Source organism: Platalea leucorodia, assembly GCF_965183815.1.
Source record: "Platalea leucorodia genome assembly, chromosome: W".
Lineage (NCBI taxonomy): Eukaryota > Metazoa > Chordata > Aves > Pelecaniformes > Threskiornithidae > Platalea > Platalea leucorodia.
The window spans coordinates 39,423,296-39,451,278 of record NC_138859.1 but is presented as its reverse complement, the minus strand read 5'-3'; the positions used below and the strand labels follow the sequence as shown (position 1 = coordinate 39,451,278).

At 41.5% G+C, this 27,983-nt stretch overlaps 1 protein-coding gene across 1 annotated transcript in view; it reads left to right on the top strand.

The window, feature by feature from the left end:
- Window positions 1–40: 40 nt before the first annotated feature.
- The window catches only part of LOC309601972 (FYN-binding protein 1-like), a gene marked incomplete at its 3' end in the record, with an annotated part of 60,541 nt that continues 32,598 nt past the window's right edge, over window positions 41–27,983 (top strand). Inside the window, 7 exon segments of the mRNA XM_082335227.1 lie at window positions 41–397; window positions 399–496; window positions 498–696; window positions 698–1,129; window positions 1,131–1,179; window positions 19,744–19,891; window positions 22,710–22,738. Coding sequence (XP_082191353.1) covers window positions 62–397; window positions 399–496; window positions 498–696; window positions 698–1,129; window positions 1,131–1,179; window positions 19,744–19,891; window positions 22,710–22,738 — 1,291 coding nt within the window. The 5' untranslated portion in view covers window positions 41–61.

Sequence of the window (27,983 nt, the reverse complement as noted above, 5' to 3'; positions counted from 1 at the left end):
CTGCTCTTTCTTTTTCTCTTCTTTATGCTCATAGGATGGCAAGGCATATGTGAAGTCACACATGGTGAAATTTAACACGGATAACAGCCCCACAGAGGATGTTTCTAGTAACAGTCAACCCTTCAAAGTCTCAGGACAACCTATCCATACGGGATTACAGATGAGGAAAGCAGCACTTGAGAAATTTGCCAGTCAAGGAAATGCAACTGCTCCTTCAGGACCCAGTACTTTTCACAAACCTGTTCATCCTAAGCCTCCTCTGGGGGTCAAGCCTTCAATTGATGATAAGACAGAGAAGGATCCAAAGCCCCCGTATTTGAAACCAGTGGCACAAAGGTTTGGGGTTCAGCTTCAGGCAACTAACAGAGAAAATGATGGAAAAGCTGGATGCACTAACCCCCCCCCCCCAAACCAGTGACTTGGTAAAAGAAGAGCCAAAGCCTCTGTATCCAAAACCTGCAGGGAACAAGTTCCTTAACTCTGCTCCTCATGAGAAAGCCTCTGGGAACAAAACGAAATTCGAATTTTGCACCACAGGAGAGTGAGGCAAAACCAGCATTTGCAAAAGTAACTGGAGTTAAGGAAAACTTCATGTCTGCAACACAAGAAAACAAGCCCAAGCCTCCTTTCTCTAAACCACTTCTTGCACAGAAACCTTCTCTAAACCATGAGGTCTGCCACAATGAAGACACTTCTAAAAAAAAAAGTTTTTCTGGATGAAGGACTATCAGGCCCTAGACCAAATATACACTCATTTAAAGCAGCAAAGGAAATGGATGAAAACAGTAACTGTGCTGCAGAAGCTGCAGGCAGTCATTTTTCTAACATGGCTCTGAAGCCTACTGGCCACTGGTCCAGCTCATCTCAAGGCACCCCCAAAAACATAGAGGAAAAGACTGAAGAAAAGGGAGCGAGTACTGCCAAGGACATCTTTCTCAACAAAATCAGACAGGAAGAATCAAGTTCTTCTTCTCCCAAGTTCTCTAAGACAAACACAGTGCTTGCTTCAGATAGGCCATCAGATGGATCACAAGAGAAAGAGGGTGGGGACAGGAGCTCAGGAACCCCCAACCAGAAGGCCTTGCCCCCACTATTCAAGCTGGGCCAGCCCCCTCAGAAGCCCAGCAGACCCCCCCAGCATGGACCTGGAAAGGTTCCAGAAGAGCAGCCCAAGAGACAGTGAGTCCTCTCTGTTCTTGCTTTCTTGGGTATTTGCTTTTTTACCCATTTAGTACCCAATTCATTTCAGGTGGAATCCCCTCTTCTGTTCAGAAATAACATGAGACCTGTGCATCAGACAACCCCTTAAAGCTTTAACCTATGCTTGTGTCTCTTCCGTACAAGACAGAAATTAAAATTATATTCTCCCTCCCTCAGTGACAGTGTAGGGTGAATGCTTTCTATATTGGGTTTATTTGTTTTTCAAAACTATTTAGATGTAGCTATAACTTGTATCAGAGAGTTTAAGTATTTTTCTCAACAGACATTTAAGTCCTGACTTCCTATAAATGAGGTGCTGATGTTCTGTGTCCTGTTCTCGAAAGTAACTTCCTGGGCACAGCTTGAGGGCCACCAAATAATATACTACAACCTGTAGTAAACATACCTTTTTTTTTTTTTTTCTTTTTGCCTTTCACAATGACTAACCACAACGTGACCCTATAAGTTGCTGTATTTTAATGTTTGTTTAGAAAGTTGAACACTATGCAAAGTTACAGAATCAATTATTCCCACATGGAGCTGCATCAATTTTATACTCAGATCTGAATCCAGACTCCAAAAGCACCTCCTCAACTTAGTGCTTTCTGCTAAATTTGCATGATTTCAGTAGCATGGCAGTTAGTAGCACCTGAGGCTCTGCCTCACTATTTTTGTGAAGAACCAAGCCTCTGAACTTTCTGATGGTTGTAATCCAGGCATGAATATTAAGCTTGTCACTAGGTTTCTTTAAAATTTGAGATGGTTCTGTGTGTGATGAGAGCTTCTGTAAATACATTTGAAATATCTGGGAGGACAAAAATTCCTGTGAAAAAAAAAAGAAATCACTGTGACTTTAGTCCCGCAGAGAGTTCTGCTTTAGCAAGTTCCTTTCACCACATAAGACAAGTTGCAACAATGATATAAGCTGTTTCAGAGGCACTCAAAATATGCCCTTGAAAATCTCATGTAAAAATATAGTTTCCTAAAGTTAGACCCAGAAATCCACTGTCACGTCCTTGAAGGAGAGATCAGTTTTTCGGAGGTTCTGAATGTCCTTAATTCTCCCTTAAATCACCTGTATTTCAAACTTCTGGGTTAAGGTTTTCCTCCAAAGCATTTTAGGCACTCTGACAATTTTAAAAAGTTAAAATCAGCCACCCTTACCCCCAGTTGAAATGGGTGATGCCAATTGCCACATTTCTATTACAAATTTTATAGTAGCTGAAGGGTGCTTTCTCTTTTTTCTTATACCACCAGGTGCTGGGAACTATGATTGCATGAGAAACTCTGATCACATTTTAAAATCAAAGTTTTGAGCTGTATGGGCCCAGAGGAAAGCTGTTCTTGATCTCAGTGCATGAGAGAAACAAGGACAGAAATAAAAATTTATTATTGTGTTAAATTTTTATGGTTTTTTTTTTCATTTATTTCTGTTTTTTTTTTCTTAATGCACTGTTGTCTGTATTGAGCTCAGGAAGCAAAGAATATATTCAATCCTCACATCTAATTTTTTAGCTCAAGTCATTTTATCCAGTTATGTCCTGCAACAAATTGTGTCAGATGATACACACAGCTAAGTAATTTCTGATAAGGAGGGGCATTTCACCTATAGCATCTCTCTTAGATTTAATTAAACAGATCAAACTTAGACTCTTAAATTTTCAGTGTAGTCAGTGGGAAAGGGAGATGCCCAATTATGTGATTCAGAGCATTTAAGTTAGATGCCTAATGTAGCTGATGATAGATGCTCTGAATAACTACACACTATGCATGTGCAATACATCAGGTACATTAATTGATATAAAAATTGTCCTCGTGCCTTCCGTATGTCTTGTGTTTTAGCAGTTTTGAATGCATGTAAGACTTGTCTTCCTGAGACAGAAGACATTCAAAGGGATTATGACTGGATGAAAAAGCTCAGAGCTGAGTTTCTCTAAAGACAAAAAGCCACACTAAAAACACAGAGTGTGCATGCAACTATATATACTGTTATTATTAACTCCACTAAAAAATTATGAATGTATTAGTAACATAAAATGTCTTGTCAACTGCTACATTCTGGTTTTCCTGTGTTACCCTACATTTATGGAAATGTTCTCACAAATCCATGATCAGGGCCAGATCCTCAAATGGTGTAAATTTGTGTAAATTGGTATATTTCTTTTAAAGAGTTGCAACAGTCTGATCAGCTGTTCCTTCAGCATGACTGGCTTCTCAAAATGGAAAGGCAGCATTTTCAGCAAATGACACCAGCAAATGTTTTGATTAAACGAAAACAAGAGCTTTGCTAGCTAGAACTTTGAGAAGTCCTAACGAAGGCTGAAAACATCCCAAACTAATTATTTTTTTAAAAATATGTTTTTTTAGTTTATTTTTAGGTAATTAATGGAGGAATGATTTTATTTGTTTGTTTGTTGTTTATTCAATTATTTAATTATTTATTTTATTTTTCTGGTTCCCATGCAGTTATAGTCACAAAGCATTTTTTCATCCTCTTTTTAAAATTGAGGGTTAGAAATATTTATCCTATGCATTTAAAATGAATACTGTGAACAGGGCTATAAGGATAATACTAGAACTTTTGCTAGAAGGAGAATCTCCAGTTGTCACTAACCAGCACTAGCGCAGCCACGGGCCTGGATGAGTCGCACTGGGAACAGGGGCTAAGGATGGAGCCACCCAGTGTGGTGGCACAGGTTGTTCTCCAAACATGTTGCAAAATACACACCCAACTAAGTAGAACTGAGGGGTCAGCCATGGTCTTCTCTACTTTACACTCTTTGGGTCAGGGCAAGACTGAAAGATTTAGAAACCACATCAATACTAAAGCTGTTCATACTGGCCCTGAACTTCAGCCTTCCCTTGTAGACTTTGCATGTAGACCTTGATGTTCTGTTTGGCTTTAATTAATGCAGCTCATTTCTTTGTGGCCAGAACTCTATGTAGAACAGTTTTGGTGGAGAGACCAGGTGTTCTAGAGTAAATCCTGAACAAACTCATTTTCAGCTCAACGAAGTTATTCATTGCTGCTGGGTTTCTTGGAACATTAAACTTAAATGACAAAACCTACCTGCTTTGGAAAGGCAGTTAAACTGAACTGCTTTCTTTTTTTTTTCTTTTTTTTTTTAACTGTCATTTCAAGAATCAAAGTCATGTCAGGAAGATGCCACCCCACAGCACAAATTCTTCCTGCTCATTACTTTGTCCTGATAAACAGCAGCTTGCCATAGTTGCTTAATTTGCTGCTGTGATTCAGGTGCTGAGTACAAAGAAGAACGAACAAATGGAAATGGCTTTCTCATCCAACAAGGCTTTCTGAGATCTAACCTTTGGGGTTTTTGATCTGTACTAGGGCAAAAGTTAGGATTTGTGTTGTCCTTTGAGAAAACCTCCACACATGGCGGTTGTTATACTTGTGTTAAGGCATGTGCCTGGGGTGCAGAAAACATTGTATTGTCTGATTTGAACCAGGAGTTTGAACTTGGCTTTCTCAGAAGTATCAATTCACCCCTTTTTGTTTGATTTTTATCCTTTCCCATGAAAGCTGCTTTACTGTTTTTTCATAATCAAGTATTCACTAGGCATTAAATAACTTTAAACATTAGAGGCTGAAGTACTCACCTTAGATGCATCAGTCTTATTCATGTGTAGGAGAAGGATTTAAACTGTCCACCATGACAGCATGAATACTAATGGATGCTGTTTTGGTGTTGGCCTTGCTTTGGTTTAGAAATTTTTGCCTGGTCCTGAAAAACTTTTCTTGATAAAATTTCTGTAGATACAAGTGTGTTGCTGAGGAAAGTTTGACTAGTGATGCATTATTATTTTCCAGTGAAGGCAGGTTTTAAGAAATTCCTATCTGAGCCTGTGAATACATGGCACTCTGGTAAATTCTTGTGTTATGTCCCACTCCAGCGATTCTCCCTGAGAGTGGATCATATTTTCATCAGTACAAAATCAGTGAGATGCATGTGCTTTCTAGATTCAGAAAAAAAATACTAATGATACAGTTTAATAATAAACACTCAAATTGCAAACAGGGCTTTGTTAGAAAAAAAGAAGAGAAGTAATTTTGCTGACAGCTTTCCATGTGAGGCCACAACCATACCATTGCTTTCAGAGGAGAACTGGACCTGGGCTGACTTCAGTGGGATCATGTGTGTACAGATGGCCACCCACATAAAGTCAGTTGAAGGCTCAGAGTCCCTAGTGCTCTAAATACCTCTGAATACCTCGTGAATGATCAACACTGGGGCTTCAGCTAGGGAGAAGATTCTGAGTTGTACTGGGAGAGATGAAAGGAAACTGTACTGAATCAAGGACAAAAGAGTACATGTAAGAAAATTCTCATGATTTATAATTTGGGTTGTGGTCATGTCTGCAGTCCCTGTTGAGGTTCTGTTCTGCAATGGATTGTGTACCCACACAGTGACATGGCTGAGTTGGATAAGACAACCAGAGAGAAAGGAGGAATTAAAATTTGAGGTGCATTGGCAAAGTTATCATAACACACTGTTGGCGAAGTAATTAACAATCAAGCACCACTCCTGAGGACGGTAAATGTCTTAACTGTCTTTGCAAAGCCCCTTAGAACCAGCCGATTGTTGCTCTTACTTGGTGGCAAGATGAAACAGCAGCTTCCAAAGTTATAAAGAATGGGGGATTTTTTTTTATCACAGGATGTCACTGCTGTTTACAGCAGAATCTGGACTAAAAAGGTCAATGTAGTTTTTCTTTTTTTTACCTCAGTGCTAGATTGGATAAAGTTACACAACAGCTCAGTATTAAGGTGTAAGAGGATAAAAAGAATTGTAACTTGAGCTAAATCATCTGTTTCTAAGACAGATGAAACTAAAAGTAGGTGATGATATCAAACAACACAGTTCAGGGTGGGGTAGGGGTAGCTGTGTGTAATGATGTGATGCCTCTGTTTGCACTGGTGAACTATAGCATGCCATAAAACCTTGTACAGCTCAAGGAAGTGTCAAAATTATAATTTCAGAATAGCATGATAAATATGTGCAACATAATGCCTGGATTTTGGTAGACATAGCTAAAATGTTGAATTCTAAGTGATACCAAAAATGTACTGAAGTGACACTATTTGTGGGGATTTGAAGACCTTCAAGGCTTTTTATCTAGTCTTTTATTAGATTTCACGATGTTGATGTCTATTATTATTGGTCCCCCATACATTTACCTGAAAACTATGGAAGCAAAGTTGAAATTATGATCACACAGGTCTGCCAAGAACTTAACTTTGCTGGATCTGCTTGAAAGCAACTACAAATCTGGACAAGTAGTTGTATGTAGTTTTTAGTGGAAACTAATGTAAAAGCTCTTCAGCTTTCCTCTAAGGACATTCTTCTCTCCTTCTCTGAAAGTGAGAGAACCAAAAGGATTCTTCTTTCATCAGTGTTATACTGAAATATTTTACACCTCTGAGAAACAGAAGAATAAATTTTTGAAGTTCCTAGAACTGAAGAAGGATGCTCAGCTGAAATATAGCCAAAAAGTTGTGCATTTATCATGAAAATCAGACCGCAGTGTATGAAATCCCAGCCAATGTTTGGTACAAATGCAATGACATCACCTATGTGGGTCTGACCCCAAAGGAGTTGTCTCACTCATGGGATTGGTATAAGGTCAGTTTCAAAAAAGAGGTTTGAACTCTTTTGTAATTTCAATAGTATTTCATTGGCCATCTTTCAATAGCTCAACCTGTCAGTTCCAAAAGACCAGTTCAATTAATTTTCCCTCAATCTTTTTGCTCACATCTTCATTCTCTGGCTATAATTAAATGCACCATAATTATAGAATATGCATTTAAGACTAAATTTTTCAATAAACAAAGAGTGGACACATGCTTTCAGTCTGCTTCAGTCAGAGAGAAAAATTTTCATATTTTTTAAGAGCCTCCACAGCAAAGAATATTAATACTATGGAGGAAATCCTGTCACACTGAAGTTTTTGAAGCATTGCCTTTAATTGATCGAGGATTCACCATATAATTCTGCTAAAATATGTGGACAAGACTACAAAGTAAACTGATAGTATGGCTTACAGCACTGAAAAAGATAAATCACTTCAATTTGAAAATTAATACAGCCATCCTGATAGAAATATGAATGAGAAGTTATTTATCTGCCTAAGGAAACAGATAAATCTAATCCAAGTTATAGATAAAATAAATCTTGAGGGAAACCAACATTTAGTATTTCCCTGCAGAAGATTGTTCTGGGTACAACTTGCTGTTGTTGTGTATTAGGAAGCAAAAGTACACAAAAAATTGCAAATCAGTATTTAAACTCATTGCCCTTGATTATTTCCTTAGCTACAATAGTCTGCAATATCTTTCAAATAACAATGTATATTTTTAGTTAAAAAGGAATGAAATGTATCCATCAAAAAAACCACCAGAAGACAGTTCTCAGTTGTGAATAGTCATAGCTTCTGCAATTGGCACATTCATAGATCTTCCCCTAAATATCTCCATTTTTGTTTGCTAGACCTTATGTGGCACACTTGTTCCCTTCCAGATTATCTGATTATAGTAAAATTAAAAGATATGGATTGTTTATATCACAGTATAGAGGCACAGAAATGTATTTTTCTCATGTATATACTTGTTATAGTCTACGTATGAATTATAGCCATTCCTGCAGTTGACTACACTAAATCCCATTGAGTCAGCTATAATTATTCCTGAGCTGAGACTTCAGAATCTAAGATACAGAATTTAAGATTCTGAAGATAAACCATGCAAATGCACCTATTAATTCTGTTGAGTAAACCTAAATGATCACTTACTAGCAATTCCAAATACATGTTGATGTGCAATTTGAATTGTTTTGAGGCCACTTCTGGTTTGATTCAAAGTATATGCCTAATATATTCTCTGAATAGGTCTGGACTTCTGCAAAGGACTGAATGAAATGCATGACATGTTATGCTGTATTAGAATCCAGTGTACACCCTCCAGCAGGGTCAGTGCTGGATGGGCTTAACACAATGTCTTTGGGATTATACCACATAAAAAAGGAGTCTTTGTGAAGGAGTGTTGAGAACACTACTTAGAAAGGAGAATTTATAAGGAGAGAAAAAAAAAAAAAGACAGCTATAACTTTATCATGGAAGGTGACAGAAAGGAAATTGCTAGCGAGAAAAACAGTAAAACTGATGGAACTGAGTAATTCTCTCTGCTTAATTATGTTTTCTTGTTTTAGTTTTTGAAATCTTGTTATTTTCTACATCTATTTTGAGTCACATGAAGAAACACTTTTGATGAACCTTCATCATTTGGTTGCATTACATGAGTCACAGTACACAAGTAGTTCTGTTGTACCAAAGCCGCAAGTATTTTGAAACCTGTCCATATCCCAGAAAATAATGTGAATACAAATTATATTAACAGTTTTAACTTAGAGCTCAATAAGAATGATATGAACTGGCTGAAAGTTTCCCATTCTTTAAGTTGATACATATTTTGCTGAAAATCTACTTTGCAACTAATTGTAGCAATGAAGCATATCATAACATTACTTTATAGGCAGCTTTATGGTAAAGCTGGGGGAAAAAAAACCTTTTTTCTCAGATATGCAAAAATATTGTGGTTGTGAAGTTCTGGACATATTGCTGATACAATTATTAGAGAATGCATCTTGAACCCTAAAGGTCTTGTGTTTAGCTAGCTTCAAAAAATGCTTTGTACTCTGTTTACTCATAATTACAAGAATGTTTGGCATATACTCATGTATTTGAAGCTTGATATGTACTGAAGTTTCTCTTTGAGCTGGGAGGTCTTAATTTCTCTGTATTGTTTAAATAATATTTCCTTAGTGGCTCACAGATGTAAAACCTATGCAGCATGCATAATGTTTGAATTTGAGACAATATATACAAAACTGGAGCAATTCTTTCATGCCTGGGGGATGGGATGCCATCCAGAGGGACCTGGACAAGCTGGAGAAATGGGCCTGTGTGAACCTCATGAGGTTCAACAAGGACAAGTGCAGGCTCCTGCACCTGGGTCGGGGCAATCCCCAGTATCAGTACAGGCTGGGGGATGAAGGGATTGAGAGCAGCCCTGAGGAGAAGGACTTAGGGGGAGCTGGTGGAGGAAAAGCTGGACATGAGCCAGCAACGTGCTCTCACAGCCCAGAAAGCCAACCATATCCTGGGCTGCATCAAAAGAAGCGTGGCCAGCAGGTCGAGGGAAGTGATTCTGCCCCTCTACTCTGCTCTGGTGAGACCCCACCTGGAGTACTGCGTCCAGCTCTGGGGTCCTCAGTACAAGAAGGACATGGACCTGTTAGAGCAGGTCCAGAGGAGGGCCACAAAAACAGAGGGCTGGGACACCTCTCCTATGAGGAAAGGTTGAAAGAGCTGGGGTGGTTCAGCCTGGAGAAGAGAAGGCTGCGGGGAGACCTTATTGTGGCCTTTCAAAAAGGGGGCTTATAAGAAAGATGGGGACAGACTCTTTAGCAGGGCCAGTAACGATAGGACAAGGGGTAATGGTTTTAAACTAAAGGAGGGTAGATTCAGACTAGATATAAAGAAGAAATTTTTTACAATAGGGGTGGTGAAACACTGGAATGGGTTGCCCAGAGAGGTGGTAGATGCCCCATCCTTGGAAACATTCAAGGCCAGGCTGGATGGGGCTCTGAGCAACCTCATCTAGTTGAAGATGTCCCTGCTAATTGCAGGGGGGATGGACTAGATGACCTTTAAAGGTCCCTTCCATCCCAAAGCATTCTATGATTCTGATATGATTTCCATCTTTTTATTTCCTAGACCTATTTTGGTTCACAGGAAGAAACACTTTTAATGAATCTTCATCATTTAGTTGCATTACATGGGTCACAATGCATAAGTTAATAAGTTGACTAATTAAGTTAGTCATCTGAATAGTTCATTATAGGAAACAGCTAGTCATTCCTGAAAGCTTTGATCTTAATTATTAAATACTAAAGTAAATATTCAGTACTGATAGAGATAAACAAAATATTAAGCATTTCATAGTAAAGATTTTAGGAAGCTTTTCAAACAGTAAACAATTAATTTTATCCTAAAAGGTTCATTTTATTAATGAACATTTCTGATGTTATTGATTTCCACCCAAAACTGAACCCTCCTAAAATGCGTGCATTTGGAACAATGATGTTCCTTGTTTGCAGATCCTGAAGAGAAAAACATGCAAACCCCCACTATTTGAATGCAAGGCTTTGTTGCGTGAGAATTTTTTTATGCAACTGATGTTTTATATATCAGTGTTTATGCTCCTATGATTAATTTTTTAACTAGAACTGCATGCTATGTATGATAGCATCAATTTGTTGATTTGGGAAATAAATAGTCACATTTTAAGTAAATTTCTTTCAGTACATTTTCTTTTGCTTGCCTTTGCATCCATGTATGCATTTTCTTTTGCCTTCTCTTTCAAATATAAATGATTTACCAAAGATTTATTTTAAACTACTGCTATCTTACATGTCCTCCATCTCTGAATGCTTCCAATTGCTGTTCTTTTTTCTTGCATATGAAATGATACCATGCAATATAAAATTAACTAGCTCAGGTTTATAAATATTTCTTATTAAAACCAGAAGTAATCATTAAGGCTTTTCATCAGACAATGAAAAGTTTCACCTATAGTCCAAAGGGGAATTAATTTTGTGTTCCCCTTTAAATAAGGATAGGCATCTGCATATGATTACACATCTGTAGTTTGAAATAATTTCCCTCATGCTAGTAAGCACTACCCAGCTTAAGCATTCTGAATATCTAACCTCATATTTAGTCACCACAAGGCTCAGTCCTGCAAGGTTTTACATACCACAGTACTTTGGATGAAGCCTGTGGGTTTTCTTTTAGGAGTAAGATTACGTGTATGCTTAATATTTTTCAGCTGTCAGCCTTAAATGTAGATTTAGATGCTCACTTTCAGGTGTTGTTTATCCTTCATCTGTTTGTCTCTACATTCTCACATAGAATGGGGAAAAACCCTCTACCAGGTATGTGGTCTGGGACTTAATATGTCATTTCCATGTCATTTTGAGAATATAAGGCATTGAATAAGTGTTAAGTGTTATATGAAATACCACTGAGGTAGTCCGTGCATCTTCTCTGGAAACAAGATTTCACAGCTGAGATCAATGAGAAGTTCTGCTTAAAAAAGGGGCAAATTCTCTATCTGCTCTGATCATGTTGTTCGTGATGTATGGGCAAATATCAGCAAAGTAGTCTCAAAATGGATGGAGACCTGTGCTAGGTCTCTATTTTTCCCTCCTTCAAAATTTCCCCCCCCCTTTTTTTTTTTGGAGGTGATTTCCTGTGTACAAAGCTGAAAAAACAGCTTTACCATCTAACTGGAAGTAGTCAGGAGAGATAAGGAGAATAAAAGAGAAAAAAAAAAAATGAAGAAAAGATTGTACCAAGGCATTCCTTAAAGTGGGATCTGGACTCAAGGAGGGCAATAATTTAAAAACATTGTGGTCTTTGTTTTCAGTGTGTGAATAGTGTCTCTAATAAGCTTTGTGTCTCTGCTGTTATGGTATGTCTGACAACAGCATAATCAAAAGCACTGAACTTCAGTAATGTTGCAAGTGTACCTGCTTACTCTGAGCAGCTCCAAAGCAGCATAATTGTGAAACCTGAAACCATGGCTTGTATCTAAATGAATATGCAGGTTAGGGAAGCAGAGCAGAGAACAGCTCCCTGCAAATTATGAATGAAGTAGGAAGTGGGTGATCAGCTGCTGCTAATGTTGTTGTAGGTTCTTAGCAAACCCTCTGTAAAATCCAGAAAGCTTCCCAGATCTTGCATGTAGAAATGGTGATGTGTTTTGCAGTAAAACTGAAAATCAATGTTGCATTTGCAGAGTAGCTCAAAAGCATTTTGTTTTATAAAAGGAATGCTTCTTTCAAAATGCAAAACTTTTGACCAACAGTGTAACTGCTTGAAAATCCTGAAGTCCTTTTTTACAAAAACTAAAGAAATTCATTAAGAAATGTAAAATTCCAGGCATTTTTTCCTGTAGAATGTTTGGAGTCTCCTTGCAGTAGCTGATCATTGTCAGTTTTTCTTTACATTAAAGGGAATCAGGTCTTGCCAAAGGCCGTGTTCTAGGCCAAAGAAAGAGGAAGATGGTCTGCTTTTTAGGATATGAAGTGAAGAAACAGTTTTTCCCCTGTATGTCCAAGAGACTGCCTTGTTATGGAAGGGATTTTCTTACATATGTCTATTGCTATGTATTTATGGTAAAATAGGTGCGATCAGAGTGAACTTGAAATGGAAGGTAGTGTGGTATGCATTGCTGTTGAGTTCTAGTTTTGTTTAGTATGCAATCTTGGACTAGAAATTTCTGGGTCAAGGCAATGGACGCCTTAGATGCTACAGCCTGATACCTTAAGCATAATTAAGAGTTAAGTCTTTGCAGTTAAGTCTGGACTGTGTAGAGAATGGAGGCCAGGCTAATGCATTTGCAAGAGACTGTGTTGCTGAGAAGATACAATACAGCTGTTCTGAGCTAAGTGGAATTTTTTAAGCTCTAGTGACTTTGAGAGCAGATATACATTACTGCTGCGGTCCAGCCAAGGTGTGAGAAAAATATGAATAGCTGAAGCTAGGCCACCCTCTGCCAGGATGGGATAGTTTCCTACTTCAAGGGAGATTGTCAAAATTATTATTTGTCATTGTTGCTAATTAAAAGCTTTGTGCCAAGTAATCACATTCTATTGCAATACAGGTTGAATTGATCAGCAGGGTTTGTATCTTCAACCAATGGATGTTGAACTGCAGGTGTGACTGTTTAAAAATGTTTTTTTCTTTGACTGCTGCTGTTCTGCTCAGGTTGATAATTAGATACTGTTCTTCATCTATGTGCCAATCTCTCATCCAAGCAGTGAGACACCATGGTATTTAGGGAGGGGATAAATAGAGACCTGTCATTTCAGTTTTGTCAGTACTGGAGCCCATATCAGCCTTGCACGTGAGTCTAATTTATCTTATGATTTTGAAAAGGACTGGGGAGAACTTGTCCTGGCCAAAGTACTGGTTCCTATCAGATTCCTATCCTGCCTCAGTGCTGCTTGTTGCATGTATTCCTCCAGTAAGGACTCCAGGCACTGCTGGGATTTCCCGTCAGAGTCTGTCACCCATTTCTGGTATTAGCATCTCAGGACAGAGTAATACAGCATCTCAGGACAGCCACTGAAGATTTTAGCAAGGTAAGAATGGATATCTTTTTCTCATCCTGCCCTGAAACTTGCTTGTGACCACATAGAGTACATGGGTTCCAAATAGCTGGACTTATTTTGGGTTTTTTACTAGTTTCTCTTTGAGTTCCAGAGGAGAGGCATGGACATTACTGAGAACTGTTATACTCAGGTTGATTTCTCCTGAGGTTGTTGAACACAGAATATCTGGGCATGAAGGGAAGATGGATTCTTTCTCTAGATGTTACATTAGTTACCAAAGAGGTATCAGTATTTCTCTTTCACAAGCCAGGAATGGCAAGAGTCAAAGTCACAAGTTTTACATCAAGACAACTTCAGTGTCCTGAACTTCCTGATAAACAAACATTCTCCAAGAACGCAGGTGACCTTTTGGTCGCTGCATATATGGAAGTTGTTTGAGAAGGTTCCCCAAGAACACAAGAGAAGTGTTTGCAGTGTTTTGTGCACAGTTCTGCTCTAAGTGCTAAAGCACTGAGGATGATTAAAGAAGTTTAATACCACAAGCAGCAGCGTAATATGATATTTGGTACTTTCTATGGACAGTTTCTATGGCAAGTTTCTCTTAGACGCTATACAGTTGTACAGGTTTTGAGGAACTTATTCCTTTTCATCCATTCTTTCATTGAGCTTCAGTTTCTGCATGTTTCTTCAGTGCAGCATGTGAAAAAGCTGAGTCCCAAGAAGAGAGAAGAGGCTATTTGGAAACTGAGGTGTTAGTGGTCAAAGCTACCACGCAGTGATGGTCCTTAACACTGTTTCCTGTGATGAGAGTGCTTTGGGTGCATGTGAAGCCAGGATGTAGTTTCAATTTGATTTCTTGTTCTGAGTGTCCGGAGCTGACTTCAGTTCTACTACCAGCACAGAGCCTTTCCGTGTCCTCGGAGTACCAAGTGTCTCAGAGACATAAAAAGATTAAAATAGAAAACAAAACACTATTGAAACATTATGATAGCTTTGGCTCTGCGAGCCTGATTATAACAGCTTTTTCATACTAAGTGTCACCTTCCTATCTAACTCATCCCATTATTTTCAGTATTAGAATTAAAGCATTTTACACCCACAGCAGTCTCAGTCAGTGTAAGTGTAGGTAATTACACCTCTAAAGGCAGGGAAGAGTCAGTTCTATAGTTAGAAAATAAAAAGGCAGTGTTTCCATCAATATGATGATCATTTAGTTACTGTTAGATTACAGCAATGTACATAGATTAAAAGGGACAGGTCATTCAGCCCTTATACTTAAAAATAAGCACTTAATCTAAAATGCATCTGGTGTCCTTTCCTGGCTCAGTTTCCTATTGCCTGGATTTGGCTTTCAAGAGACATCAGATGAAAGAAGTATTATGCACAGGAACTTGGGCAGAATTTTTACCTTAGTCCTACAAACTAATCACAATGAAGTAATGCTGTATGATGAGATAATGCATGCATGCAATTATGCATGCAATTTTTGTGCATATACATAACCTGTAAATATAACCATGGAAAAACTGATATAGGATTCACTGTTAAAACACAAAAATTGGAGAGTATAATTAATACCAATTAACATGGCTTTTATGAAAACAGTCTGTCTGGCTTCATTCTTTGGTTAGAATCTGCTTGAAAGAATTCAACTGCAGATACATGCTTAGATTGTCAGTGCTATTCATCTTTATCAGGGATTTTGGAACAATAAGAGATTATAGTTGATAAAGTCTATGGATGAATAAAGACTGTGAAGAGTTAAATGCGAACACGTAGTCCTCAGAGACTCAGATACAAGGAGAGCACAATCATTTGTAATCTTGGCCCATTTAAAAAAAGTTTGTCTTTACTCAAATGCAAATATACGTGTAGAATGAAGAAATGTAAACCATACCTGTGAAACAAGGTAGTGTAATGCCCTGGGAAAAAAATCTAGACATCAGAGAGGATAAACAACTCTACAATTGAGTAAGGACAAGGATGTGACAGAAAAGTCTAATGCATAGTGGTTTTCAGCCTGTAACCCTAAATTCTTGGAGTTTTACCCTTAAGGAATCTTCATATAGTTACAAAGTTTTGGAAAAAAAGCTTTTTATTAATGGGCATTAGTTTGATATTCAGGTGCCTGCACTTCCAAAACAGCAGGAGGGATAACAATTGGAGAATATACTGAATCCCCCTGGATGCAATCAGTAGAGATATGGCCAGATGAAGAACGACTTGTAATTTTCATCACTGCATGCGGCAGACAACTGCATGCTGTGTAGAATTCCAGTGCCAGATTTTATACAATGCTGGAAAAGTTGGAGAGGTTACAGAAATAGCTACAAATTAATTGAGATGGAAAAAAACAATGCCTTGAGATGAGACTAAAAAGGTTGAGTCTTTAAACTTATCAAAAAGAAATCTGAGATATTGGCTAAGTTCAGTGGTATCAATACCTTATGGGTAGAAAACAGTGGATATAGAAAGGCTTTTGATCTAGTAAGCAAAGGTAGAAATAAAAGTAATAGAAGCTGAAGTCTGACAGGTACTAGAATAAGTTAGGAACAATATGTTGGGATCTTCATGGACCTATTGAGAGGTAATTCCATGTCAGTCTTCAAATAACATCAGAACTTGGCTCCGTGCAAGTAACAAGGATCGCCTTTTTTCATGTCTTTGTATTAAATATAAAATAAAATAGGTGTGCCTATAATAGAAGCAGAGAATATAAGGTCTTGGTTTAAGTGTTTGTCTTGTTCCTATTCTTATGGAAAGTTTCTAACTGATTTCTAGATTTTATGTTGTCTGAAAACATAGAATCATTTAGGTTGGAAAAGACCCTTAAGATCATAGAGTCCAACTGTTAACCTAACGCTGCCAAGTCCACCACTAAACCATGTCCTTAAGTGCCATGTCTACATGTCTTAAATACCTCCAGGGACTCAACCACTTCCCTGGGCAGTCTGTTCCAATGCTTGACAACCCTTTCGGTGAAGAAATTTTTCCAATCCAATCTAAACCTCCCTTGGCGCAACTTGAGGCCATTTCCTCTTGTCCTATCACTTGTTACTTGGGAGAAGAGAGCGACACCTACCTTGCTACAACCTCCTGTCAGGTAGTTGTAGAGAGCAATAAGGTCTCCCCTCAGCCTCCTCTTCTCCACACTAAACAACCCCAGCTCCCTCAGCCGCTCCTCATAAGACTTGTTCTCTAGACCCTTCACCATTTTCGTTGCCCTTCTTTGGGCACGCTCCAGCACCTCGATGTCCTTCTTGTAGTGAGGGGCCCAAAAATGAACACAGTACTCAAGGTGGGGCCTCACCAGGGCCGAGTACAGGGGCACTATCACCTCCCTAGTCCTGCTGGCCACACTGTTTCTGATACAAGCCAGGATGCCATTGGCCCTCTTGGCCACCTGAGCACACTGCTGGCTCATGTTCAGCCGGCTGTCGACCAACACCCCCAGGTCCTTTTCTGCCAGGCAGCTCTCCAGCCACTCCTCCCCCAGCCTGTAGCGTTGCATGGGGTTGTTTTGACCCAAGTGCAGGACCCAGCACTTAGCCTTGTTGAATCTCATACAGTTGGTCCCGGCCCAACGATCCAGCCTGTCCAGGTCCCTCTGCAGGGCCTTCCTTCCCCTCCAGCAGATCGACACTCCCACCCAACTTGGTGTCATCTGCAAACTTCCTGAGGGTGCACTCAATCCCCTCATCCAGATCACTGATAAGGATATTAAACAGGACTGGCCCCATCACTGAGCCCTGGGGAACACCACTCATGACCAGCCGCCAACTGGATTTAATTCCATTCACCACAACTCTTTGGGCCTGGCCATCCAGCCAGTTTTTTACCCAGCAAAGAGTATGCCCGTCCAAGCCATGTGCAGCCAGCCTCTCCAGGAGAATGCTGTGGGAAATGGTGTCAAAGGCTTTACTAAAGTCCAGGTAAACAACATCCACAGCCTTTCCCTCATCCACTCAGCGGGTCAAATCCAAAATGTTTCTCTAATTGTATAAATGACATCAGTGGATCTATGAATATGATAAGGGGTTGATGATTAGGGTTATAGCAAAGACATTATAGGACTGATCCATAAAATTAATAACAATTATTAAAAGCACTTGCTTGATTTTTATGTCATTAAAATGACAATAAGTTCAGTAAGACAGTTCACACATATATTACAGGATGATACCAGCTGAGCACTTTGTAGTACTGGATGTAAAAAGATATTATGGAACTGGAGCATGTCTCATATGAGGAGAGGTTGAGAGAGATTGGACTGTTCAACCTGGTGAAGGGAAGGCTCAGGGGGGATCTTATAATTGTTTATAAATATCTGATGGGAGGGTGTAAAGAAGACAGCTAGGCTCTTTCCAGTGATGCCCAGTTGTTAAAGGAGCAGCAGCTGCCCAAGCATTTATACACCAGGGAGTTGCACACACACCACCCGAGACTTTAACTGCTAGGACCAGAGTCCCTTCGCAGCAGGCAGCTCCATTGAGCTGATGGGTGCCCCTTTTCAACTCCTCGCTCACACACACAGTCACCCTCAGGCGCTTTCTCTCCCCTCAGGCTCGACCCTAGGTTTCCCCGAAGCAGAGTCCCTGACACGACATACACCAGGCGAATTTATTGAGTGGTACAGCGGTGAAGAGCAGCTCGAGCTGGGTGCCTCCAGGGAGGGACCCCGAACAAAGAAATCCCTGGGCAATTATACCCTTACAGTTTAAGTTCCCCTCCCCTCATGCGACGGTTCGGTCCAATAGTAATATTTGGGGTCTTCTTGTTCCTTATTGGATCCTTTCCCTGTCTCCAGGCAGGACATTCCTTTCCTTATCTTGAATAGTTGCAGCTTCTGCCGATGGTTGATGCCTTATCTTTCTGGTTTGCACCGGTTTCAGGGCCTTCCTTCATGTAGCTAGGTAGGAGTTCAGCATATGGTCAAGTGTATCTAGGTGAAAGTTCACAGCTTGCAGTCTAAGGCTTCAACAGGCCTTGCTCCTAACAGTGTGTATTGGATTCTATTTGAGCTAGAAAGTGACTTCTACAACACAGTGACAGTGCAAGAGGCAATGAGCACAGACTGAAACACATGAAATTCTGTCTGAACATCAGGAGAGGGTGACCGAACAAGGAAACAGGTTGCCCAAAGAGGTGGTGGAGTCTCCATCCATGGAGATCTTCAAAACTCGACTGGACACGGTCCTGGGCAACGTGCTCTAGCTGATCCTGCTTGGGCAGGGGGATTGGCCAAGATGATCTCAAGAGGTAACTTCCAATATCAGCTATTCTATGATTCTGTGATACTTTGAAGTTTTGTAAATAAGTCTTTTGCATGGATCATTTTGTACATAGGAAAACAAATCTTGGTGAAGGCTGGGAGAAGGGTATTTTCTTGAGCATGTCCAGTCAATTAATTAATTTACACTGGCTTTTCATAAACCAATTTTTGCCTCAGCAAAACTGCAAGCTGTACTAGGCTTCTCACTGACAAGTGTCAAAGGTACAGCCCAATTTGTTTCACCAATGCTTTAGCCTTCAATGTTCACAGACCAATAATGGTCTGTGAAGAAGACCAAACAATAGAGGAAAATCAGTTCTGATCATTTAAATAAAATAAGAAAAAAATCAATGTGTTACAGATTTGAGGGAAAGCACACAAAAAACTGGGTTCACTCAGAAACAGCAGAGTGGGGGATTTTCCATTCTCAAGAAATGCATGAGCATTTTTCACCTTTGAGAAAATCCATTCATGGTCTCTTCTCATACAGGCAGTATGCCTGCCTAAAATTCCCCTCAGCAGAGACAGAGTTCCAACTGCTCTGCTGCAAGTTTCTCCTGAGCCAGTGCACCCAGAGGTATAACCAGATCTTTTTAGCGAAGATCCAGGGACAAAAGGATAGCAATGCAGCTGCAGTGTGTCTACCAACCTGAAGCAAAATCAATGCAAACAAAGTGTCTCTTCCTCCTAATGACCTGTCAGAATCTTTATGTCATGAACTGCCCTAAAATATGCCACCAGACTGCAGTGGTCCCAAGGTTAGCTGAGAAAGGGAGCTTGCCCCCTGATCCCTAGAGTCTGCACAGAAAATTCTTCTGCTGTAGCTGAGAAGCAAATAAAGGTGAAGTTAATTTGACACCAGCTGAGGAGGGTTTGGGGGGGAGATCTGAGATTTGTGTTTGTGTAGACAGATGGAGACTCAGGCTGAGGCTGCTTGGAATGAGACATTTCTTTGAAAGTTTTCAAAGATGATACAAAACAATTCACACTGATTCTGAACCTTCTGTTAAACTCATTCCTTTACCATGAGCTTTAAAACTCTTTCTGCCTAATTACATGGTTTCATTCATTTAGATGGATACATTAAAACAACCATGGTGGAGACTGATTATGATTCTTTAAGAAGAAAGCAACAACCAGCTATCATCAGAGCTGTTGTGAAACATCCAGAGAGTGACCAAGAAGTGTATGATGATGTTGGAGAGCAGGACAGTATTAGCAGGTATGTATAAGAAACACATTAAAAGGAACCGATGATTCACCCCAGTCAGCCTAAACAGGGGAAGTTTTACAACAACAAAGCAGATTCTTGTCACAAAAGAACAGCAATTTATGTCAGAAACATATAACTGAGCTATTCAAACTGAAGTAGTCAGAGGAACAAGAATGGATTCTGGAATCCAGCATCTATAAGCACTCATACTCAGGAGGAATCCATACTATTGGAAGGGGAACTACAGCATCACAACACAAAAGAGAACAAAATGCAAAACATGCAGGATTACAAATCACCTGCAGGAAGTGCAATTCTCTTCCGTCCCTCGCTTTTCTTGTTCTGTCTTTTGAAGTTACATACTGCCTTTTATAACATGCAAGAATAAAAGACACTAAAAGCAATGGAAACACTGCACTGGGGAACTCCTTATCACACTCATTGCTCTCAAACTATGAGCCTTACTACCTCTTTCCCTTCGAAGAGAAGGGACTTCTGGAAGCATGACTAGGATGGCCCTTCAGAAGAGAGCATGGCTAATGTGTTTAGTCCTGAAAATAAGGCCTATAAAATTCCATGAGATGGGTATGAGCTATACTTTTTTGACTTCATCAGAAGCTTCTCCTCTATGGCACAGTCTCACATGCATTTGCAATGCAGTGCTACATTGCAGACTCTCTACTTCAGTGTGCCATATTTTTCATGTCAAATAGATCTGCAGCTACAGAAGTGCCATCTCCAGCAGGGTATCAAACTTGCTGGCAGGGAAATATCCTAGTGATCTTGTGACAAGAGTCAAGGCTATCACATGACCCAACATGACTGTGATACCTCTGTTACCCGACCTCACATAAAAGTCTGCTTCTGTCACGTGATGCAACAAACCAGTGCTCATTCTCCATTACATGTCCTGATGTGCAGAAACACATACCCTGGGATTCAGATAAGAGATCTGCATATGAGTGTAGAGGATTTCAATGTGTAGGACAACTGTCTTGCAACACTCAACCATTACACCTGTTTTTTAGTGCTTCCCAGCACCTTAACTTAGAGGTCTGGCTGGAATAAAGGGACCACAGCTGGCTGGCTGCTGGGTGCAGCTGATCGTCAGCTGCTAGAACATCCCTATGAGCTCCAGAAACAGCGCTTGGAAAGATCTGCCTTCAGGCTGGCATTCTTTAAGCGATCAATATAGTTTTGCATCTAATATTTTTGCAGGTTGCTCAATATCAGTTTCCCTCCCTGCACATTGGTCTCATATCACTGTAACCTAGCCAGAAGAGTTGCTTTAGTTGTTCTAGGTTTTAGGTAATCTGAGCATTAGGTGCTTCATTGCAGAAGTATCTTTGGCCAATCCTTTTCACTATGGCAAGCATTACAATTAACCACCTCAATGCAAGGAATTTAGAAAATTTCTTGAATTCAAAAGCAAACAAGAATACTTACACTGTTGCATACTAAAATAACAGTATAAGGAACTTGGATGAATGAATGGCTCAGATTTGTTTAATCCTTTAAGCTATATTTTGACATTTTTATCTTCTCTAGTGATTAATAGTATTCTGTTCAGTTCATGAGCATGAATGTTGGAAGGTCTGACATAGATCAACATGTTTTGAAACCACTATAAGAATGCCATACTAAAAAAAGCCTCTTGACCAAATAGTATTATCTCATTATTGGTAATATTGTTAATATTCCAAAATTAATAAGTCACTAGGGCTATTGTATTTCAGGATTTGTTGGCACAAGAGTTTAACAAGTATCTTGTTTTGATGTGTAAGTTTAAGTAAGGCTTTGACCTGGAAATAATCTCAGTTACTATGAACCTATCAGGTTTTTTTCAATTACTATTAGAACACTGGGCTATTATGGAATCCTTGAAATGTTAGAAACATGCAGTTAGAGGTTTAAAGCATCACCCAATAAAAGCTAGTTGAGCAATAAATTCATTTGTTTACCATTTCATCTCATGAAAATCCCCTCATAAGGGATGAATCTAAAGGGTGTAGATGCACTCTCTAGTGTTCAGTCAGATTATATTTTTATTCCCATCAAGTTCGACTACATGTCCTCCTGAGATACCTTCCAACCTGAATTATCTTATGATCCTAAGTCATATTTTGTACTTCAATTTAAAGATATCAACAGGAATATAAACTATATTCTAAATATAGTAAATCATTATAGCTGTAGACATCAGTTTGCATTTCCTTGAAAATGACACTTTATTGGAAATTGCTAACAGTTGCTAATGGTTGCTAACAATTAGGACTGAATGTTCTGCTCCTTAATTACAAAATACTGTGTTCCTTTTTTTTTTTACATTAACTGAAGATGTTATTGATAACTCTCTTATTCCCCTTTGAATTATTGTGAATGATATTTTAAAATACTCTTTTCTGGTTTGTAATGAATTATTTCCAAGGAAAAAAAAAAAAAAAGAGTATTCTTTCCTGCTTTACCTGAATCTACTAAAAGTTAATCTCTCCTCATCTAAGAGCTAATTCACTCATGAATTAGATAACACATTTTCTTTAGCATTAGTGAGAATGCAAATACTATTTGGCTGTAAAAAATCGGTGTGAGTGTGGTGAAGACAGAGAGAAAAAAAGAACTGGCACATTTAGTTGTTACCCATATAGAACACACAAGCATGTGCCTGAGCTTTCAGTGCAGAATTTGTAGAGCTCAGCTGGCAATGTAGACAAGTGCCAAAGCCAAAGGGTTTAGAACTAATAACCACAAAAGTGATGGGTGACCATGGTGTTTTCTTTTTCCAAAGGATGACTTTTTTCTAATACGTCTCTCATGTTTGCTTTTCCAGTCAGAGTGGTGGTCAAAGCAGAGCTGGAAGTAAGTTCTACATATACTTTTGGGGGGGGGGGTGTTGTTTCTGTGTACTGCTTACCTTCAAATCCAGACCTCTGCAGCATTCCAAATAATGCAGTAATTATCCATAAGCATGCTAAATGTTAGCTAACAGGCAACAAACAAGGAACTATAGTGGCCAAATTAACTTTCTTTCCACCTATGGGAACTTGGGCGAGAAAGAAGTTTTGTCTTCAGATACTATGAATTTGAAGCATGCTAGAAGATTACAGATCCTTAATTTTTTTTTGTGTGAAGGTAAATCATTCCACAAAACAGCGCAGATATAATTGGCAAAATATTAACATGTCCAAGAGGTTTTGTGCAGGAGAAATCCAGTTCTGAAATAGCCAGTAATAGTACCAATTAAAGTTGCATTTTGCTGACAAAGTTAAGGGGAACTTCAGTTTCAGCGAAACTCAAGTCCTAACCAATATGACTGCAGTAGTTCCACACTGTCAAGAACACACATTCAAAAGCAGTTTCCCCTTTGGTAGCAGATATATTTATGTAGCATTCTCTGTTGATTACAAGAGCACAGCTCATCTTCTCACCTTAGAGTTTAGATACTAGTCATGGCAGAAGCATCCCCTTGCAATGCTGAATGAAGCTGCTGCTAGCTAAGTACAGATGTGTGATCACTCTGACCAATGGCTGGAACTGGACGTGGAAACTGAGCTAACCCTGCACTGAAGGAGGTGGGGCTCAAAGGTCAGAACTGATACCAAAATGGGGAGCTTACATTGCACTTGCTGGGAGTGTTAATCTAACATCTTCAATCATCACTAGTCACACACAAAAATTTAAAAGTCATCAGTCATCATAATGAATGGGCCAAACCCAGCCATTTAGAATTTCATCAAATACAGTGTAAATGCATTTGTTTTCAGTATTCATGCTCTTGTTATTGGCACTGTCATGTTTAAATGCTGTGGATGGCATTCCCAACTGGGATAAGTCTAAATCACTGTTTTAATAAATAGGCTGTGCTGGTTTAAAGAAAGATTCCATTTGCAAGGATATTGCACAAACTGCACACACATCTGACATACTTAAGAGGCCAGTAATGAATACCCTATTCAGCAGCATTAACTATAAATGCATTTAATTAATGCATTAAATATAAATGCAATATAAACATAAATAACAGCACTCGGTCAGCGAGGCACGCGGCGGCAGCAACAGTAAATCCTCCGACTGGGTGCTAGATTGGGGTGGAAAAGGGGGTTTCCTGTGCCGGGGAACCCGATAAAGAGCCCGGCGAGGCCCTCGCACCAAAGAAAAACCGGCTGCTCTGGCGAGCGAGGCAGACGGGGCTTGGGCATTGCTGGGGCAACTGCGGGAGATTTAAATGGGCCCCTGGGGAGCGCAAGTGACCAGGACGGGCAAACAGGGCGTGGCGCGTCAGAAAGGACGTGGCGCGGCAGTTTGTGCGGCAGTTTGGGCGAGCAGGCAGCTGGCGAGCTCTCCTTGTGGTCTACGCCCTCCCGGAAGAGACTTAGCCATGGTTTCCACTCAGGCAAGAGCCATTGCCAGAAGGGAAGTGGCGACGCAGACGGGCCTCCCACTCAAACATGCAGCCACCCAGGTCTCTGGCTGCAGGGAGTGCCAGAGCCTTGCTCTGGTGATGGAGGGCTGCCGAGACAACACCTGCGTGAGGTGCGAGCAGGTGGAGGATCTGCTCAGCATGGTGGCAGAGCTGAAAGAAGAAGTAGCAAGACTGAGGAATATCAGGGAGTGCGAGAGGGAGATAGATAGACTGGTGGAGCCACTCCCTACCATCCCTGAGACGAGCACACCAGATGGAAGCATCAAGAGAAGGAGAGGCTCCCCTGCCCTCGTGCCGCCAGGCGGAGGGAGGGAACCCAAGAGACGGAGGAGGATGGATGCAGATCCCTGCTCGGCGCAGTAGGCAAATCCTCTCCCGGCCGACCTCGCCCCCCCAGGTGCCCTTACACAATAGGTATGAGGCTCTGGAACTCGAGGGCCAGGAGGATGAAGATACGGACAGTGATCCATCCAAGGGGTTGACTAGGGGGAACCAGTCAGCCCCACGCATTACAACGGCCACTGGTAAGAAAAAAAGAAGGGTAATTGTCATAGGCGACTCCCTTCTGAGTGGAACAGAGGGCCTGATATGCCGACCGGACCCATCCCATAGGGAAGTCTGCTGCCTCCCTGGGGCAAGGATAAGAGACATTACTATGAAGCTCCCTAGGCTGGTAAAATCGTCCGATTATTATCCGCTATTGGTTGTTCAGGTTGGCAGTGATGAGGTAGCTGATAGAGGCACAAAGACAATCAAAAGGGACTTTAGAGAACTGGGGCGATTGCTTGACGGATCAGGAGCGCAGGTAGTGTTTTCCTCCATCCCGTCAGTAGCCAGAAGGCATACGGAAAGGAACAGGAAGACCCATCTCATTAACATGTGATTCAGAGGCTGGTGCCAGCGGTGGAATTTTGGGTTTTTCGATCATGGGGCAGTTTACATGGCACCAGGCCTGCTGGAGACAGGTGGGGTTCACCTGTCTCAAAGGGGGAAAAGGATTCTGGCTCAGGAGTGAGCAGGCCTCATTGAGAGAGCTTTAAACTAGATGCGAAGGGGGAAGGGGATAAAACCAGGCTTGCTAGGGATGAGCCTAGGGGTGGCATGCCTGTGTTGGAGAAGAGATCTATGGCCCAACTGAAGTGCATTTACACCAATGCATGCATCATGGGCAATAAGCAGGAGGAGCTGGAAGCCATTGTGCGCCAGGAAACTATGATGTGATCGCCATCACGGAAACATGGTGGGATGACTCGCACAACTGGAGTGCTGCAATGGATGGCTACAAGCTCTTCAGAAGGGATGGGCAAGGAAGGAGAGGTGGTGGGGTAGCCTTGTACGTTAGAGAGTGTTTTGACTGTCTAGAGCTCAACAAAGGTAATGATAAGGTTGAGTGCTTATGGGTAAAGATCAGGGGGGAGGCTAATAAGGCAGACATCCTGGTGGGAGTCTGTTATAGACCACCCAACCAGGATGAGGAAACAGACAAAGTATTCTACAAGCGGTTGGCTGAAGTCTCACAATCCCTAGCCCTTGTTCTCGTGGGAGACTTCAACTTACCAGATATCTGCTGGAAATACAACACAGCAGAGAGAAAGCAGTCTCGGAGGTTCCTGGAGTGTGTGGAAGATAACTTCCTGACGCAGCTGGTGAGCGAGCCAACCAGGGGAGGTGCCCCGCTGGACCTGCTGTTGACAGAGAAGGCCTGGTGGGTGATGTGGTGGTCGGAGGCTGTCTTGGGCTCAGTGAGCATGAAATGATAGAGTTTTTAATTCTTGGAGAAGTAAGGAAGGGGGTCAGCAAAACCACTACCCTGGACTTTAGAAGGGCAGGCTTTGGCCTGTTTAGGAATCTGGTTGAGAGAGTCCCTTGGGAGGCAGTCCTGAAGGGCAAAGGAGTCCAGGAAGGCTGGATGTTATTCAAGAAGGAAATCTTAAAGGCACAGGAGCAGGCCGTCCCCATGTGCTGTAAGTTGAGCAGGCGGGGAAGAAGACTGGCCTGGCTGAACAGAGAGCTGTGGCTGGAACTCAGGAAAAAAAGGAGAGCTTACCACCTTTGGAAGAAGGGGCAGGTGACTCAGGAGGACTACAAGGATGTTGTGAGGTTATGCAGGGAGAAGATTAGAAAGGCAAAAGCCCAGCTAGAACTTAAACTGGCCACTGCAGTTAAAGATAACAAAAAATGTTTTTACAAATATATCAGCGACAAAAGGAGGGCCAGGAAGAATCTCCCTCCTTTGTTGGATGCGGAAGGTAACTTTGCCACGAAGGATGAGGAGAAGGACTGAGGTACTTAATGCCTTCTTTGCCTCAGTCTTTAATAGTCAGACTGGTCATCCTCAGGGTTTTCAGGCCCCTGAGCTGGGAGATGGAGATAGGATGCAGGATGAAGCCCCAGTTGTCGAAGAGGTGGCAGTCACCGACCTGCTCCTCCACCTGGATGCTCACAAGTCCATGGGGCCAGACGGGATCCACCCAAGGATACTGAGGGAGCTGGCAGAGGAGCTTGCCAAGCCACTCTCCATCGTTTATCAGCAGTCCTGGTCAACCGGGGAGGTCCCAGATGACTGGAAGCTAGCAAATGTGACGCCCCTCTACAAGAAGGGTCGGAAGGAGGATCCGGGGAACTACAGGCCTGTCAGCCTGACCTCAGTGCTGGGAAAGGTCATGGAGCAGATCATCCTGTGTGCCATCGCACAGTATGTACGGGACAACTGGGGGATCAGGCCCAGCCAGCGTGGGTTTATGAAAGGCAGGCTCTGCTTGACTAACCTCATCTCCTTCTATGACAAGGTGACCCGCTTGGTGGATGAGGGGAAGGCTGTGGATCTTGTCTACCTGGACTTTAGTAAGGCCTTTGACACAGTCTCCCACAGCATTCTCCTGGAGAAGCTGGCTGCTCACGGCTTGGATAAGTGCACTCTGCGCTGCATTAAAAACTGGCTGGATGGCCGAGCCCAGAGAGTGGTGGTGAATGGAGTCAAATCCAGTTGGCGGCCGGTCACGAGTGGTGTTCCCCAGGGCTCAGTGTTGGGGCTGGTCCTGTTCAACATCTTCATTGATGATCTGGATGAGGGGATTGAGTGCACCCTCAGGAAGTTTGCAGATGACACCAAGTTGGGTGGGAGTGTCGATCTGCTGGAGGGGAAGGAAGGCCCTGCAGAGGGACCTGGACAGGCTGGATCGTTGGGCCGGGACCAACTGTATGAGATTCAACAAGGCTAAGTGCTGGGTCCTGCACTTGGGTCAAAACAACCCCATGCAACGCTACAGGCTGGGGGACGAGTGGCTGGAGAGCTGCCTGGCAGAAAAGGACCTGGGGGTGTTGGTCGACAGCCGGCTGAACATGAGCCAGCAGTGTGCTCAGGTGGCCAAGAGGGCCAATGGCATCCTGGCTTGTATCAGAAACAGTGTGGCCAGCAGGACTAGGGAGGTGATAGTGCCCCTGTACTCGGCCCTGGTGAGGCCCCACCTTGAGTACTGTGTTCATTTTTGGGCCCCTCACTACAAGAAGGACATCGAGGTGCTGGAGCGTGCCCAAAGAAGGGCAACGAAAATGGTGAAGGGTCTAGAGAACAAGTCTTATGAGGAGCGGCTGAGGGAGCTGGGGTTGTTTAGTGTGGAGAAGAGGAGGCTGAGGGGAGACCTTATTGCTCTCTACAACTACCTGACAGGAGGTTGTAGC